Source organism: Denticeps clupeoides, chromosome 2 (genome assembly GCF_900700375.1).
Source record: "Denticeps clupeoides chromosome 2, fDenClu1.1, whole genome shotgun sequence".
NCBI lineage: Eukaryota > Metazoa > Chordata > Actinopteri > Clupeiformes > Denticipitidae > Denticeps > Denticeps clupeoides.
The window spans coordinates 36,609,484-36,628,056 of record NC_041708.1 but is presented as its reverse complement, the minus strand read 5'-3'; the positions used below and the strand labels follow the sequence as shown (position 1 = coordinate 36,628,056).

At 43.0% G+C, this 18,573-nt stretch overlaps 1 protein-coding gene and 1 long non-coding RNA gene across 4 annotated transcripts; both read right to left on the bottom strand.

Annotated features, from left to right (window-relative positions):
* Window positions 1-1,514: 1,514 nt before the first annotated feature.
* Window positions 1,515-4,987, bottom strand: LOC114766937 (uncharacterized). Of its 3 annotated transcripts, XR_003742875.1 has the most exons (6): window positions 4,917-4,932; window positions 4,664-4,789; window positions 4,408-4,496; window positions 3,304-3,362; window positions 2,596-2,656; window positions 1,515-1,556 (listed from the first exon to the last, which is right to left on the bottom strand). It is a non-coding gene; the product is annotated as an uncharacterized LOC114766937 (long non-coding RNA). The 3 variants fall into 3 exon arrangements; XR_003742873.1 differs by lacking the exon at window positions 4,664-4,789 and having other exon boundaries at window positions 4,917-4,987; XR_003742874.1 differs by having other exon boundaries at window positions 4,664-4,944.
* A 10,527-nt stretch (window positions 4,988-15,514) lies between these two features.
* LOC114774619 (zona pellucida sperm-binding protein 3-like) lies at window positions 15,515-17,629 on the bottom strand. The gene is made up of 9 exons (XM_028966414.1): window positions 17,567-17,629; window positions 16,811-17,242; window positions 16,607-16,731; window positions 16,421-16,524; window positions 16,177-16,354; window positions 15,983-16,100; window positions 15,813-15,898; window positions 15,647-15,738; window positions 15,515-15,567 (listed from the first exon to the last, which is right to left on the bottom strand). Exons 1-9 carry the CDS (start codon window positions 17,627-17,629, stop codon window positions 15,515-15,517), a joined length of 1,251 nt encoding a protein of 416 aa, XP_028822247.1.
* Window positions 17,630-18,573: the final 944 nt, after the last annotated feature.

Here is an 18,573-nt window from a genome sequence, read left to right as displayed (position 1 = left end):
AATTCGTGGGACCTTACGTGGTCATGTCACACTAATATGTTGAAATCCTACATCGCCAGGCAGAGTTGGGAGAGTGTCTTATGTAAGTGACAAAAGCAGAACTGAACAAAAAGTTAGATAAGAGCAGGACAGAACAGAACATCGCAAAACAACACTTGTAAGTGACAAAAGCAGAACTGAACAAAAAGTTAGATAAGAGCAGGACAGAACAGAACATCGCAAAACATCGCAGTAACACTTAATAGTTGTTCCATTGGAGAGCTTTATTTTAAGCGGTGGTTTTAATGTTAGAACCCTTCCAGGCATGTTCATTGATTTAGTTTTAGAAAAAAGAAGGACAGAAAGTGAAGTGATTGTGAAACACTACAGTATAGCACAACACGGTGAAATGGGGTGGTAGTAGCCTAGTGGGTAACACACTCGCCTATGAACCAGAAGACCCGGGTTCGAATCCCACTTACTACCATCGCCGCCAGGTCATTGCGTGTTGATGTTCCCTTGTCTTGTGCAGTTTGTATTAAACCCCTGTCGTGTGAAATCGTGCGTATGAGTCCTCCTTCATCGCCATGTCCCGCCCAACGCGACAACTGCTGTTAATCAGCATAACAAGAACAAGTGTTGTACAGAAGCTCAGTCCCCACAAGCTTCTACAGGTGAGCTGTGGAATCCACCTTAACGGGGAACATCACATCCTGGTACGGCGGCTGCACTGCATGAGACAATGAGGCCCAGCAGAGAGTGGTGAAGACGGTACGGAAGATCAAGGACATTTACACCATACGCTGTATCAGAAAGACCTGTCTTGTCAGAAAGATCTGATGGACGAAAAGCTGTTAGAGCTCCTGGAACGTGGCCTATCACCACCACAGCTAATAAGGTGCTATGTGATTTATTACATAAATGGAACAGATTAAGCTGCCACCCATCTGCTTATCCAGGTGTCCTCTCATATGGGGGACATGCAAACATCATAACAGGGGGGCAACCTCCTTCATACTGGACATTTGACTCCAAAAAAGTAGCCACAGAGCTATCAGATTATCCTTTGATGTTCCTGAATGGTCCAAAGAGAACTCCTAATACTGGAATCCAGTGGTCATCCACCCCCAACAAGACTCTCCTCTCTCTGCACTTCAGGCAGTCATGGACCTGGAATCTACAATCTTACAATCCCACAGTCCAGGTTCAGTAGACGTCAGCAGATGTTCATCGGGAAAATCCTCCATTCATCTTAATGGTCCTTCTGAGGAAAGAAACCAGACAATCTTATCAAATCTGGCAGCAGCAGCACATGATAAGTGCAGGAAATTCATGTAACACACAAAAACACACACACACACAAACACCGCTTACTAATATTCAGTCCTGATATCAACACTCACTGTAGAGTCTCCAGTTTACAGTGTGGATCCTCCAGTGCTGTAGAGAGAAGTGCCACTCCTGAATCCTGCAGATTATTGATACTCAGGTCCAGGAGTCTCAGACGTGAGGAGTTTGATCTGAGAGCTGAAGACAGAGCTGAACAGCTCACAGCTGAGAGGGAACAGCCATACAGTCTGGGAGAAACATGATGTTCCATCAGATTATTATAGTCATTATTACTCTTTATTTACCTGTAGATAAACACACACCCTTTATCATGATTGTTATATTTAGTTTTAATCATTTATTTAACTTTAACATTTTAGGTGCTTTATGTTGTTAGTAGGATGTTATAGGTGATATGAATCTTTAAAGATATTGTATTAGTACATTTTGATATTATATTTGTTAATTTTTGTAAAATTGTTGATTTGTAACATGGTTTGCTGTATTCTTTACAGACTGCTCACCACCTCTTGCATGTTACCTTATATAAGCTGTTTAATTCTACTGCTGGGCTGTCAGTAAATGTACGGATGATAACGTCTTAGCATCAGAATTAAGTTTTGTAGAACTTTGGATCGACACTGAATTGTGTTTTTATACACGCATCGGACAAATAAGTGAAACTCGACTTCGACCTCTAACTGCTTTTGGTTTAATTTGATATAGTCACCAAATATGCAGTTTTTCTTCAAATATACAGTACAGGCCAAACGTTTGGACACACCTTCTCATTCAACGTGTTTTCTTTATTTTCATGACCATTTACGTTGGTAGATTCTCACTGAAGGCATCAAAACTATAAATGAACACATGTACTCAACAAAAAGTGGAGACCTGGCCTCCACAGTCACCGGACCTGAACCCAATCCAGATGGTTTGGGGTGAGTTGGACCAACAAGTGCTAAACACCTCTGGGAACTCCTTCAAGACTGTTGGAGAAGCATTTCAGGTGACGACCTCTTTAAGCTCATCGAGAGAATGCCAAGAGTGTACAAAGCAGTAATCAGAGCAAAGAAACTAGAATATAAAACAAGTTTTCACTTATTTCACCTTTTTTTGTTAAGTACATAACTCCACATTCAAAGTTTTGAAGCCTTCAGTGAGAATCTACCAACGTAAATGGTCATGATGGTAAAGAAAACACTGCATGAGAAGGTGTGTCCAAATGTTAGGCCTGTACTGTATTGCCATCAAATATTATTATTCAGTCCTGATATCAACACTCACAGTAGATTCTCCAGTTACGCCAACGTGCTGACGGGGGAGGGAAGTGCAGAAGCAGGACATGCTGGGAAGGATTTTTTAATTAATAAACAATAAATAAATACAAATAAACAATGGCACAGTGGCCGAAAATGGAAATAAAGGGGAACAACAAAAACGAGCCCGCAGGTGTGTGGCGAACTCAAAACATAGAACAGAAACTCAAGTTTGTGCACCAAGTCCACGAAAAATGCCGGAGCTTCCGAAGGGGCGGAAATCTCTGGCTTTTATGCGCTGTCAGGATTGGGTACAGGTGATGATCCCAGCTGCAGTCAATCCTGACAAGGTCCAGCCTGCTCTGCTCTTTTCTGCTACCCCAGGTAAGCTAAGATATGTTATGTTACTGCTGGGCTGTCAGTAAATGTGCGCAAGATCTTAACGTCTCAATAAAGTTTTGTAGAACCTTTGATCGACACATTTACATTTCCTTAATAATCAATATAACATCATAGAAATTACACAATGCATGAAAAAGCAACAGAGTTTTCCAGTCTGGTGACTCTAAAAAAATAAATAAAAGAACCAGAGATAGCCATTATTCATTATTTGGAGTTTTATCTTCTCTCAGAGACACATGGCAGCTTCTGAATGTTTCTGTATTTTATTACTTTACTGTGACCCAACAGAAAGTCAGAGTCTGTTCTGATGTCTTAATTCAGCTGAATGTCTTACTTGATCTGGTGGTTCCAGGAAATGTCTGGAAGTCTGAAAAAGGCAGAGTTCTCCACTGCCTGCAGAGACACAGTGATGAACAGAGAGGACAGATCATGTTCTTTAAGCACCACACTGAAATGATCTGGAAACTATTTACTTTACATTTCCTTAATAATCAATATAACATCTTAGAAATTACACAATGCATGAAAAAGCAACAGAGTTTTCCAGTCTGGTGACTCTAAATTGTCTGTGGGTGTGAGTGAATGGTGTGTGTGTGTGTGTGTGGGGGAGATTGAGTGAATAGCATGTATGTACAATTTAAACTTTATACATATATATAAATATAATTATGTTGCTACGTTGCTGACTGTTTTGAAATACGCTTGAGATGAGGCTTAATCTCCACTGGATTTATGATGCTTGTTCATGAACTAGTTACTCTTCACAGACTCACAGCTGGATACTGATTTGAGGGGCCGTTTAGGAAATATTTCACACTTTTGTTACACAAACACATGTGAAACACTCACACATTCACATATGAAACTAACAAGCATGCATTTATACTACTGAAAACTCGCACACACACATATGAAACACTCACACAGATACAGGTGAAAGCACGGTTTGGACACACACACATATGTGTGTGTGTGTGGCTTTCACATGTATCTGTGTGAGCATTTCATATATGTGTGTGTGTGGTTTTAACATGTATCTGTGTGAGCATTTCATATGTGTGTGTGCGTGTTTTTCACCTGTATCTGTGTGAGTGTTTCATATGTGTGTGTGCGAGTTTTCAGAAGTATAAATGCATGCTTGTCAGTTTCATATGTGTTTCACATGTGTTTGTGTAACAAAAGTCTGAAATATTTCCTAAACGGCCCCTCATATACTGAAGCCTTCAGTCTACATAGAATTTACATTTCTAGAATATAAATCCCATGGAATGTGCAATTGACAGACAGATTGACAGACATAATTAATAGTAATAACGTATAATCACTGCAAGTAGATCAGCTGACATGAGTGTTGACAATTCTAAATGACCAGATGGTTGGATTCAACGTTATTGATACACCAGGCTAATAATAGTTTTAAAACATTGATGTTTCTTACTTTGAACCAGAGGGGGCGCTTTCTCCACTCCACGGTCCATGGACATGTCACTCTTCATAGACACACAGCTGGACGCTGGAGACTTAAGTCTATGTGAGAAAATGAGTGTTGTTTGAAGAATGGCTTTACATTTTCCAGATCAAACAATCAAATAAACCTGTTCACTGTGGTCACAGATATATGTAAATATGTATATTTATAATATGTATAATACAAGAAGATAAATAGCTCCTACTCAGTACATGATTTTTCTCACCAGCTTTGTGTTTAAGTTACGTTGTAACAAATATATATATTTGAGAAGACGCAGGATGTTCATGATGGTGGTGAAGCTGCTACAAACACATATTCCATCTTCTGTAGGTCCTAAGCTTAAGTCCTGCTGAAAATGCAAAGCCGCGTAATCATTTCGAACATTCCGTACTGGCTAAAAACCTCCAGAGAAGCGCACTTCTACTGAATCCAGAGACGCCGGACACGTTCCGCAGCCCAGAAGCATCAAACCTTACCTTTTAAACTCGTTTCTCGCTGGACTGAAAACACTTTCACTTTCGTCTTCGGAACTGGAACAGGAAGTGATACTGCTGTTCCCCCGCCTGCTCAGATTTAATCTTCATTTTAGTTCTTAAGTAACAAAAATCATTGTCATAATTGTCATAATTACAAAATAAAATATGGAGGCGTCACCACACGCTAGACAATGAAGCATTATAACACTTTCATATTACACATAATGAAATAGAAGATTTATCATGGTGGTAACGTAGAAGTAGAATGTAGAAACATTTTTATATTTCGTGTTAGCGTTACAGTTGACGTCGTCTCTGAATTTTGCTCTGTTTGTGCCACTGATGGACAGAAAAGGTCACGGGACCCAGGAAAGGTCGTGGCCAGTTCAGAATCCAGCAGTTTGGGCGTGTCTGTGAAAGGGGTGTTTTCAGCAGTAACATGTCAGGATGAGGCGTGGGTAGTGGTTTAATTCATGTTTAATTCATGTTAATTCATCCAGCGGTGAGTACAGGGCTCCACCCAGCACTACGTCACCGGCCCAGAACCGGGAGGACAGGAGAGAAAAGCAGCCACCAGCTTCCATTTAACTCCGTATTTGGGGTCAAAGGCAACGTGTAGAAATTATTACTCCACTAGTTTCATATTTCTTGCACCGGAAAGCTGCTCTGGGGCCAAGACACTTAACACTTGGGTGTAAGTAGCGGATGGATGAGGAAGGAGTTCGGGTGCAGACACTGTCACCACCCGTCCCTCCAAAGCCAAGGTTCTACACTTATTTGTGGCTTTTTAGGTCATCTTTACATTTTAATGGTGTTTTTTTTACAAATTATACATCCACACACACAATAACCATGTCAGAGCAGAAGAAGGAGTTTCATAAAGTTTTATTGTTCTGGGTGTGAACACACAACACCACAGGCTTTTTACTTCTTCTTCTCCACTTACTGTCATGTTTTACCCTGATAAGTTTGTGACACGGTAACAGTGGTGATGGACATCAGTTTTTCAGAACTTCATGAATCTTATGGCCTCATCACAGCTACATGTCTGAGCTACTAACCCACCCTGATCTGCTGGTAACACGTCTCTGTGTTAAAGTACCAAAATATGGGCCAATGTACCAGAAGTATCTTCACAGCTGAGACGCCCTCTTCCAACATAGAAGCTCTGGTCACCTTGGACTTGTACCAGTCCTCCGACTCCTGGGTCTCCAGGACTCTCTGTAGGACAACATCAGGTTCTGGTAATGAAGATCAACATCCACAGACTTGAATAATCGAATTACTACACTTGTATGATTATTAGTGTCTTTCACTGGTCCTTTACTTAACTACAGGATTTTTTTCTTGTTTTGCCAGTATACTGTGCAAAGAACATTAATAATAATAATAATAACAATAATAATACATTATTATTGTTGTTGTTGTTTTGGATTTGTATATGTTCCATGAAAAAAAATTTTGTTTAATTGTTTGAACTGTTTTCCATTACTTTGACAGGCCCATGTGTTTCCAGGTAATAAATGATGGACGGGCTTCATTTTTTGTTTCATGAAGTCTCACGTGTTATAACTGGAATTACAGCAGCACCAGTCGACATATTCAGGTGAAAAGTAATAAAAGTCGTACTTGCAGCAGAAAACACTAATGTAGCAGTAACATTAATGATCCACCAGAGGGCAGCAGACTTTACTTTACTTAACTTTGCTGAGCAGACTCTTTTATCCAAAGAGACTCACAAGAGGAAGACACCAGCAATTCTCATTCGGTGTCTATATATTTTGAGTTAAAAAAATAAGATCCCTGATAAGGTCTGACTTGTCAGAAAAAGAAAATGCTAGGGAATTATTAAGAATTATAAAATAAATTTATTTTATTTATTTATATTTAATTTTGTGCAGTGTGTATGCATGTGCGTGTGTTATTGTTAGACAACACTAATGTAGACAACACTAATGTAGCAGTAACATTAATAATCCACCAGAAATCAGCTGGTAACTGTTTAAGCACAGATGTCCCTCAGTGACTGAAGTGACGGAAATACCAGTAAAACTATCAGACTTTCATAAACAAGTATTGCAATATTGGAAACTCATTTTCAAACACAACTTTTCACCACATTCAACTCCGAGTTGGAACAACAGATACATCTTGATAAAACGCAAGTCATTCTTTTACAAAGATTGGTTTGAAAAAGGTATTTGGTCCATCTTACATCTTATGGAAGCTGATGGTAGTTTCTTATCATATGAAGACTTTATAGGAAAATACACGTTAACATGTACAATAACTAAATTTAACAGGGTATTAAAGGCAATTCCTTCTACTGTGACTTTATTAATTAAAGGCATGATAACATATTCCGTAATTATTCCAAAAGAACCATCTATGACTATAAATGGATGTGAATTTATAGACAGAAAATGTAATAACAAATTAATAAGAAACTATCTAACTTCAATATTGTTTCCAATCACCTTAAGAAGAAAACATTTGTTTAAAGATTATGATGTTATCTCTTTAAAGAAAATTTGAACTAAATACCTCTATTTTCCAATACCACGGAAAGCTAAAGAAATCCATTTTAAAATTATGTCAGAATCAGAATCAGAATCGTATTTATTGGCCAAGTAAGTGCAAGCACATACAAGGAATTTGATTCCGGTAGATGGTGTCTCTCAAGTACAATGTACAACAACAACAACAGCAATGTGCAAGGGTGTGGTGTTATTGTACAAGTTGTGGATTTGTTTGTGATTTATAAATAACTATATCTACTTTTTATTAAATAAATAAGCAAAAAAAAAAAAAAAAAAAATCTTATATACAAGTGAACATAAAGTGCGATGTGCAATGATGGAGGAGATACTGTAAATCTCCTGTATCATCTGTTTAGGAGGGAGATGGCGAGGGGGAAGAAGCTGTTTGTGTGTCGGCTGGTCCTGATCTGCAGCTTCTGTAACATCTGCCAGAGGCCAGCAGGTCAAAAAGTCTGTGTCCAGGATGTGAGGGATCTGAGATGATTTTTCCCTGCCCTTTTTCTGGATCTGGAGAGGTACAGGTCCTGAATGGAGGGCAGGGGGGCACCGGTGATCCTTTCTGCTGACCGTACAGTCCGCTGCAGTCTGATCCTGTCCTGTTTAGTGGCTGCTCCATACCAGGCGGTGATGGAGGAGCACAGGACAGACTCAATGACCGCAGTGTAGAACTGGATCAGCAGCTCTTGTGGAAGACTGTACTTCCCCAGTTGCCTCAGGAAGTACATCCTCTGCTGGGTCTTTTTGAGGATGGAGGAGATGTTGGTCTCCCACTTCAGGTCCTGGGAAATGGTGGTGCCCAGGAACTTGAAGGTCTCCACAATGGTGAGGGGGAGCAATGTTGAGGGATGTCCACTGTCCACTCTCATCTCCACAGTCTTGAGCGTGTTCAGCTCCAGGTTGTGCTGACTGCACCAGAGTACCAGCAGCTCAACTTCCTGTTGGTATGCAGATTCATCACCATCCTGGATGAGCCCAATGACAGTGGTGTCGTCTGCAAACTTCAGGAGTTTTACCGTTGAGTTCCTGGAGGTGCAGTCGTTGGTGTACAGGGAGAAGAGTAGTGGGCAGTGGACACATCCTTGAGGGGCACCAGTACTGAGGGACCGTGTACCAGAAATGATCTCCCCCAGCCTCACTTGCTGCTTCCTGTCTGTCAGGAAGCTGGTGATCCACTGGTACCAGGTGAAATGCTGAGCTGGGAGAGTTTGGAGGTGAGGAGTTCAGGCACAATGGTGTTGAACGCCGAGCTGAAGTCCACAAACAGGATCCTGGCGTAGGTTCCCGGGGGGTCGAGATGGCATTGCAAATGTATGACATTTATCCCTGTAATGATATTTTGTTTTTTGTTTATTATTTTTATTTATTTAATTTTTAGTTCTTGTTGTGGTGATATAGGTTGTAATATTTTGTACTATTTGTGCTCAGTTTACAATGTTCTGAAGACATTCCTTAATATAGGAAATGTGTCTTGTAATTTGTAATACTAAATAAAAGGTTAATTGAAAAAAAAAAAACTTCACTTTCTTTCACTTCACTTTCTTTTACTGCAACATTTAATGTAGCAGTAACATTAATTATCCACTAGAGGGCAGCAGATAACACTAATGTAGCAGTAACATTAATAATCCACCAGAGGGCAGCAGATAACAGTAATGTAGCAGTAACATTAATTATCCACCAGAGGGCAGCAGACATGTGAGAGCTGAGAACAGAGCTGAACAGCTCACAGCTGAGAGGGAACAGTACCACAGCCTGGGAGAAACATGATGATACATCAGATTATTGCAGTCATTATTACTCTTTATTTACCTGTAGATAAACACACCGTTTTAAACATTTATTTCACTTTTAACAATTTCTCAGAGGTGTCAAAAGTATTCACAATCATTAATGAAGTAGAAGTATAGATAGTAAGGTTTCATCAGACTTTAGCAAAAGTAGAAGTTTTAATTAAAGATTTTTAATTAAGTATAAAAGTAAAAGTAATGTAATGGGGAAAATGCCAATAAGGACAAAATTGCACTATAATGCACTAACCAATCTCCCAATTTTTTGAAGGGTTATATCATGACTACAATGTTTTATTAAAATGTAAAACCTGTTTTAGTCACACATGTCCATTTTAGTACAATGCAAATATATTAAAGAACCTATGTTCTTTAGTTGCTATGAACTCAGTCTCACTAACGACAGCTTTCACTTTTATTCTCATTTCTACAGAGGCCTTTGTCACTTTTTTCACAACAGTATTATGTGTCATGACATCAGTATTTGGTTGAAGATCAATGAAGCCCTGTTGCTGAACAATGTTTGGTGGGTGCAAGCCTTGGACAATTAATTTGAGGACTGCTGTGTCCACACTTGCCTGGGACAACCTTGGAGACTCCCACAGCTTGGCTTGTTTGATGGGTGGGTTAATGAACATTCAGTGGATGACTTCCTTTTGAGGGCTGCTGAAGTAAAGTGTGTGCACCTCTGTAGACGAGTGGGGTGTTTCTTCACATACTATCTAGGACTTGTGTTGTATTAAATGTCATGTTTGAAGTTTAAGAATGAAGGTCCAACTACAAATTAGGGGGCAGTTTTACTCGTCTATGCAGTTATGTTGCCCAGCAGCCTTAGAACGTGTTTAAATCAACATTTTTGACTACAGCTTTGCAGAATTAGCATATATATAATCACACAAACAACTGTAAAATTTGTCAAGAAAAAAATGTGGAGAAAAAAAGGAAAAATAATATAAGCTCAGATAACATTTGGATAATAATTTCAACGTTAATCATAGTCTACTGCTAGCAAGCAAACCATGTCATGTCTACATGTACCCAGGCACAGCAAACATCGCTACATCACTACATAGCTTGCAGTGCATTCGGAAGGAGATGTTTTCTTCCTGGACACCACACTGCTCGCTGGTGCCTGGCTGAGACATTTCGGGAGTTGGGAGTCACACCACATTTGTTACGTCCTTGATGGAGTGTGACGTAATTTGCGTCATGTGCAGGTGCGATAGGAAGACCAATAAGCTGCAATAAAGGAAGTCAACTGAATTGATTTTCCAAGTTTATGTTCCGCTTTTGCATCAACAGGGTCAGGCATAAGATACACAGTTGTCTTGATGATGTCATCAAGCCCCCAGGCTCTGGGTGGGGACGGTGATCTGCTCAGTGGCACCTTGGCGGATTCGAACCAGCAACTTTCTGATTATGAGGCGTGCCAGTACACGGAGGAGGTGGGTCACAGTGAGGCCATCCTGTCACTGCAGTCATGTCAAGGCAGAATCCTATGTTTACCATGCGCCCTTATCCAGAGGTTGTGGTGAGTGGGGTTTGAGCCTGGTTCGTGGGCAACTACCACCCTACACAGTACTAATCACTGGAGTGATTCACCATCTCCACGGAGCCCTGTGGGTCCGGGTGGTTCGGTCGCGGGTCGTTACTGTACGCACCTCGAGTTCGTTACTGTACGTTACGTTACGTTGGAGCCTTACGTCTCTTAACAGCGAGACGGGTATTTATATGGCACCAGCTGCCACTCGTTTCCACACACGGGAGTGTAAGAATGACACCTGGACACGACTCGACTCTGCCCGCGGGGATTACCGAGGACGCCGCCCCACACCGACTCGCCGCGTCCCCGTGTCCTCCCGACCCGGTACCGTCGATAATTCCGTTCCGACCAACGGCGCCCGACGCGGATCGTCCAATCAGGTTTCAGGTCACAAAACGGGCTGTTTGTCGAGACTTCCCCACTCCAGAACTCGAATAACCCCGAGCGGCTCCTTCAGGGGTCCCAGGTCCAGTTTAAAGCCAGACGTGAACTTTAGAAGGTCGAAAGACTTGTTGTTTTTTTTTTAAATGACACGTTACGTTCGTTCAGGCTCATGAAGTTCGCAGTCCTGCCCAGTTTTTATTCTACTTTTATTTCCTGACCTGAACGGTGTCCACGGCGCGGGAACTAAACTCGAACTGCTCTGCGGCGAGACGAGGAGAGAAAATGTCCCCCGCGGAGAGCCGCACGACGGACACCTCGAGGTTAAACCTGTCCAGAAAACGCGAATTCAGAACGATGATAGTTTACATTTACATTTACATTTATGGCATTTGGCAGACGCCCTTATCCAGAGCGACTTACAACGTTCTTAAGTTACCATCGATGAAGAGATCAATTCCGGTTCACTAGGACCCCAACTATGAATACATCTATTTAATTCACTCTGTTGTAGATTCTGTACACAAAGTTCGACAACAAGAAAATTACAATTTAATCTAAATATTCTTTAAAGAGGAAGGTCTTGAGCTGTCGTTTGAAGGTGCTCAGTGACTGAGCTGTTCTGACCTCGAGGGGAAGTTCATTCCACCACCAAGGGGCCAAGACGGAGAAGAGTCTAGATGAATGTTTTCCTTTTACCTTCAGAGATGGAGGGACCAGGCGAGCAGTACTGGAGGCTCGGAGTATACGAGGTGCAGTGCGAGGTGTAATAAGGGCTGTGAGGTAGGATGGTGCTGCTCCATGTTTGGCTTTGTAGGCCAGCATCAGTATTTTGAACCTGATGCGTGCAGCTACTGGGAGCCAGTGGAGGGAACGTAGCAGAGGGGCGGTGTGGAGAACTTGGGAAGGTTGAAGATCAGTCGTGCTGCTGCATTTTGTATGAGTTGAAGAGGTCGGATGGTACATAGTGGTAGACCAGCGTTATTATTGTTATAGTTATCATTATTATAGTTATTATTTTAATTATTATTTTATGTTTCAGGCAGGGTACAGATACGATGAATAGTATAAATGTAAAATCCATTATAATTCATTATACCAATCAGGTCTACATAAATGAAGATAATGATATTTGTTAGATGTCTGTTTTTTTTTTTTTGTTTGTTTTTTTGGCCTGTGACTGACCTATGACCTCTGACCCCTGTGTGAGGTGGTCAGGTTGAGGAGGCGCGGATACACATTGACGACCCTGAGCTGCGGCGGCTGCTGAGTCTGACCACGGCAGACCTGCGATTCGCGGACAACCTCGTCAAGCACCTGACGGACAACCATGACAACGTCTTCCTGGACGGGACGGGACGGGACGGGATAAGACGAGTGGATCCGGGCCCAGTTCCTCCTCTACGTCCTCTGGCTGCTGTCCTCTACACTGCAGCAGGGTCGGAACCCGTCCGCTGTCCGCTAACAGCTGTTACTGTGTGCAGATAACGAGAAGCTGCTGCTGGAATACGGAGCCCCGTTCGTCTCGGCCTGGAGGAACACCCACAATTTCAGGGTGTGGTTCACCAACAAGCACCCGGCCATGGCCGAGATCACTGCAGGGTGGGTGTGGCCGGCCAGAATCACAATCTGATCAAAACTTGAAATGTACTAAAGGAAACACATCTATTGGTTAAATGTGTTTATATCATGCAGTTATTAAAGACAAGAAACATCAATAAGTCCCTCCGAAGCCCCATTACTCCCGACTTCTCCGGCCTACTTACCAGGAATGTGGCTGGAATAATATTATGTAAACTTTGAAATTAATTTGATTAAGATATGTTGGTTTTAATGAAGTTGAACCGCCGAGGTGCCGCCTGTCATGGCCGCCCACTGCTCACCGAGGCTGATCCGACTCTGTCTGTCTGTCTGTCTGTCTGTTTGCACAGTGATTCTCAATTTGTTTGTGTGGTTTGCACTTCAGGGCCACCGTAGGTTAGCGCTCCTGGCGGTTAACTTCCTCTACAGCCGGACTCATGTAACCGAGTCTGAACCGCTCAGAGAGCGGGTTAGCGCCAATACTGACTCAAGTGACTCAAGTGACTCACGCACCCGGATCAGTTCAGTGAGTGACTCAGAGGGAGCCGAATCCTAAAAAGGATCCGAGTATGACAGCTCTACTGTCCAGCCTGTTCAAGTTCTTCTTCGTCAGCGTCCTCTCCAGACACCTGTGTTCCGTCGTATTGCGCATGCGCGAGACGAAAGTACGTTTAAGAAATTAGAAGAGTTGTTTCGCGCTATCCTGATATTTAACCATAGGCCAGTAAATACAAATATGTTCGACTGAGAAGCAGCAGCAGCAGCTGACTGTCTTGGCAATAAGCTTAAATCTTACTGCTTTCCCAGTTATTTTATTGCGCAAATGTGGAAAAGATCCAGAACCTATGAACAAATGAATACATAAATAATTAAATACGGTAAAAGGAACATAAATATTTGTCTCTACTCCTTTTACCATGTGCACACACATGCACACAAAAAGCATAAAGAAGACTTAGCTGAAATAAATGTACATTTTAAAACATAAGCTGGAAAATATCCCATATGTACATAATAATCACACAGTGTGAACGTGCCTTCAGTACAACACACTCAACACTCTTAAGTACTATGTACTAAATTTGTTTAGTTTAACCACTGCATCGACCAAAAAGTTCACACTACTATTCTAATAAAGTTAAATCAACAAATCTCCTGCTTGGTACTAAAGTCCACTATCAACTCTTTTGTCTTGTTCCTCTGGCACCAATTCTCCTGATTTCCAACCTCCTCCAGGTAGGCTGACTCGTCATTGTCAGAGATCAGGCCCACCACGACAGTGTCGTCAGCAAACGTAATGATGATGGTGGAGTTAGTAGTGGCTGCACAGTCAGTAGAACGTGTAAAGTTCTTGTTGGTCCAGGTAAGAAGCAGCAGCTCGTCCACTTTATTTGGAAGGGAGCAGAGGTTCGGCAAGAGGATGGACCGGAGCGCAGTGCGGAATCCCCGACAAGCTGCTCTTCAGACTAGGATCTCCATAAAAGTTTCCAGGATTATGAGAAATGGGTAGAAAGTTTTTTTATACGACTGAATGATGACAAGCAGTTCATGGCTGGAAAAAGTTGTGCGTCCGAGTGACCAAAGACGCAGAAAAGAAACAAAAACAAAGAAAGTATGAGAGAAAGCAGAAGGCTGCCATTTATAACAAAATATTTCATGTAATATTGTCTGATGAATAAAAACAAGACTAGATGTAAACGAGACGTTATTTCCTCTTGTTTAATTGAGTTATTTATCTCAGTAGTTTTTCTGTTTCCTGTGTCTCACTCACGGTCGAACAGATGACGTCACTTCTCCAGGTCTCGTTCGTGCATTATTTCGATGTCAGAATTATGATGGGTCATACATTTCTGGTGGTGGGTTAACAGATGGTTGAGACAAAAAGACACTTTCTTTAAAAAGTGGAGCACAAAACAGAATGTGTTGAATAACACAAGCAGATATGCAGCCTCAGGAAAAGATGGAAAGTATTCTTGAGTCTATGAGACTAAAAGACCATTTTCATTGGCAAAAACAGTCAGATGATCCTGACTAAAACGTTCAGACTTTGTCGACTGAAACTTAACTAGATTAAAATGAGTACGGCCGTCAGAAATACCCGTCTACACAAATATTTGTATTTAAAATTTCTATTAAATGTGGCCTTGTCCCCACACAGAAACAGAGACCCAGAGAAGTTAGTTTCTAAAACGGGTCCAGAGTTCCACGTTTACAGCAAATTGGATTTTAGTGAAAATGCTGACATTCAGCCAACCTGACCTAGAACCTCAAACACTTCATACCTACAACGACGGGGATAAATGTTCATGGTTCAGATGCAGAATCTCATTAAAACATTTCTAATGACAATACAGGAGAAATATTTAACAGAACTAGATGTGAAACAAGGAGAGAACTTGACACCAGAATTACAGCGTGTGGTGTGGAGGGGGTTAAGAGCATAAGAGACAGTTGTATATCTCCATGTGGATCACAGTTCAGATAACTCCTGTGGACAGATATAGGAACCAAAAACTGCTTGGGAGGAGACCGAAGACCAATTAAAAACTAATAATTACCACTTCACGATGCAGAACACCAAACATGTATTAGAATAAACTGTTCCAGATGTCTGGTTCCCCCATCTGAAGTGTATTTAGTAAAGAGGACCTGTAGTTGTAAATGGTGCATGCTTGAAAAGGAGAGACGGGACTACTTGATACACGACAGTCCATTTCAGCATTTATTTGGCTATTAAAAGAGAACGATCATAAAGAGACAGGCTGGTCAACCTCTGATGAACAACGGTCCCAAAGAGATTTCTTTCTCCCATCCAGAATCTGAAAGCAAGGAAGAGGAACAGAATTAAAATGGATCAGCACAAACAGAAAGACAAAAATGGACGCCATGTCCATATACCTGAGACAGAGGTCAGATCTCTTGCCTTCCTGGACCCACAAGAACCATCACAGCAGCTACACAGTTGGTCCTCTCCACCTGCACCAGCCCACCTTCATAGAAAGATCAGGGCCTGAATAAAAAGTACATGTGGATGTTTGTAATGCAGCGTCTAGTCCAGACCTACTTCTGTCCTACAAAAGAACAGGCCTTGTGCTCAGCATCAGTCGGGGAAGCAGCCGCTGTTGCCTTCAGCAAGCAAGTGATGAACAGCTGGAACAAGAGAGATACGGACGGTCAGCCACTACGCCAAGGTGGTGGAACCATGAGCGTGTAGGGCCAGCTTGAGACACGTACAGAGCCAGTGTCCCCCTGCTGAAACCTGAAAGCCTCCAGCTGGAACTGGAGCTTGAAATCCTGTGTACGGGGCAGGAAGCGAGAAGATGAGCCAGTGAGCTTGGAATCAACCAGACACCTATAATAAAAGGAGAGCAAAATGAGACTACAGCACATCGTAAACAAAGCCATAAAGAAATGAAGCTGCTCCTCACCCATGGTTCTGAATGAAGAGATAACTGGGAGCAGCAGCTGCATCAGGGACAGCGGTGACCACACAGGTATCAACAAACACCCGGAGGGGGACATGGTTGTACTGCTTGACAGAAGCCTCAAAATGGATCAGATCTCCCATGTAATAGATGTTGGAAGGCCTCTCAAACTTCCAATCATCTGAAGACAAAAGCAAATGTTAGGAACAGCCAACACAGTGGAACAGTGGACCACAACTGTACCTACCAGTCATGAGCTTGAGAGAGAAGACCAGCAGCTCCTCTGCAGTTTTAGTAGCAGCATATGGGACCCAGGAAGGCTGCAGGGCATTGCTGCTCACATTGTGAAGCCTGGTCACATGCAAGAAGAAACCGATATCAAAAAGCATCTAAATACAGAGAGACATGGGAGAGCAGATCAGCTAGAGCTCACCTCAAATAGTGGCATTCAATCCCAATTACAGCACCACTGGTTCTGACTATTGGAGCAGAAGTGTCAGAAATGGCTCTTGGGATGTAGGTCAGAGAAAAGGAATAAACCAGGGAATCGTTGGTCATCTGTGTTTGAAGGGGGAAAAAGCCAGAGTTACTGGAGAAAGTCCAACAGATTCCTGACCAAAGAGGAACCAGAACTCACCACTACTTGGCTGCCACAGGCCTGCAAATAGGACTGAAAATACAGCAGCTGAGCCACAGAATCTTCTCCAGTCACCCCACAGCCTCCTAGTGAGATGTCTGATGCCTGGATGAGCTCTCCAGAACCAAACAGGTCCTTCTTAACCTGCACGTGCACCATATTCTCGTCACAGGTAGCTGCCACACTGCTGACTGATACCGGCTCCCTCAGCTGGAACTGCACTGGGGGGGACGTGGGCTCTACTGGCATCTGAGGAAACTTCCAGGTCAGCTCCTTTACTGGGCCAAGCAGCTGCTGCTGGACACTTCCAGGATCTTGAAGCTGCCCGCCTGATCCCTGAGGCGGTGGCAGCACGCCGGGGACAAACGGGGGACGGCCAGGCAACTGAGGCGGCGGCAGCACGCCGGGGACAAACGGGGGACGGCCAGGCAACTGAGGCGGCGGCAGCACGCCGGGGACAAACGGGGGACGGCCAGGCACCTGAGGCGGCGGCAGCACGCCGGGGACAAACGGGGGACGGCCAGGCACCTGAGGCGGCGGCAGCACGCCGGGGACAAACGGGGGACGGCCAGGCACCTGAGGCGGCGGCAGCACGCCGGGGACAAACGGGGGACGGGCAGGCACCTGAGGCGGCGGCACAAACCCGGGGACAAAGGGGGGACTGGCAGGAGCCTGAGGCAGCACGGGCACAAAGGGGGGACTGGCAGGAGCCTGAGGCGGCACAAACCCAGGGACAAACGGGGGACGGGCAGGCACCTGAGGTGGCGGCAGCACGCTGGGGACAAACGGGGGACGGGCAGGCACCTGAGGTGGATTCATTGCAGGTCTTGGAAGAGGTTGCCTAGAAGCTGGAGCAGGTCCTGATACACCTTTAACATCCAGCAGAACTGCACCCATACAAACCCCTACAACACCTCCCCACAGCAACACTGCCACTGACCACCAACCCATGATGCCACATTACAGTCACCACCATGTATGGCTTCCACTTTTATAGGACACATAATTAACATTAATGACCTTCTAGACCTGCCAAGTCTGGCACTCATTAGATAACTAGTACCAGTTGTACAAGACTAGATTGGGGTCTACAAATCCGGTCCTGGAGTAAAATGATCCTGCACGTTTTTGGGTTTATCCTCATTTAGCACAGCTGGTTCCACCACTCAACCCGTTACCACCCAGTTCTTGAGTGGAATCAGGTGCGGTTTCACCGTGACCTGTCAAGGACACGTTGTGTATATGTGTACTGTGTGCTGTGCTGCAGTGTATCACAATGAGAATAACTTCACTGTCAGGTACTGAGTATGGGGGTACAGTGGTCACATGCAAATAATATTTGAGTTCATTTACAACATTTTTTATTTACAACATTTTATTTTCTTTAATTTGCACAGTGTTCACTGATGATGACGAGTGTCTGTGCGTAAATGGACTTTATTTTTCATATATATTTACATTTCAGCTCAGTCCTCTACAAGCACCACACCAGCCTTAGATAACTGACTGGGCACTTTAATATCTTATTTTTTATCTTTTTTCACACTTTTGGTGTGCACTAGTTCAGTGTGTTAAAATGCAAAGACAACTTACAAACAACTTTTAATTTAGTACAAAAAACGAGAGAAAAGGTCATAACTGATCTGGAACAGAGGCTGAAGACATTGCTGTCTGTTTGCTGCTTGAAGTGTGAAGATGTTCTTGTTTCCGTACGTTTTCTGTATCAGTCCGTTGCCGCGAAGCCGTCTTCGTTGTTACTATAC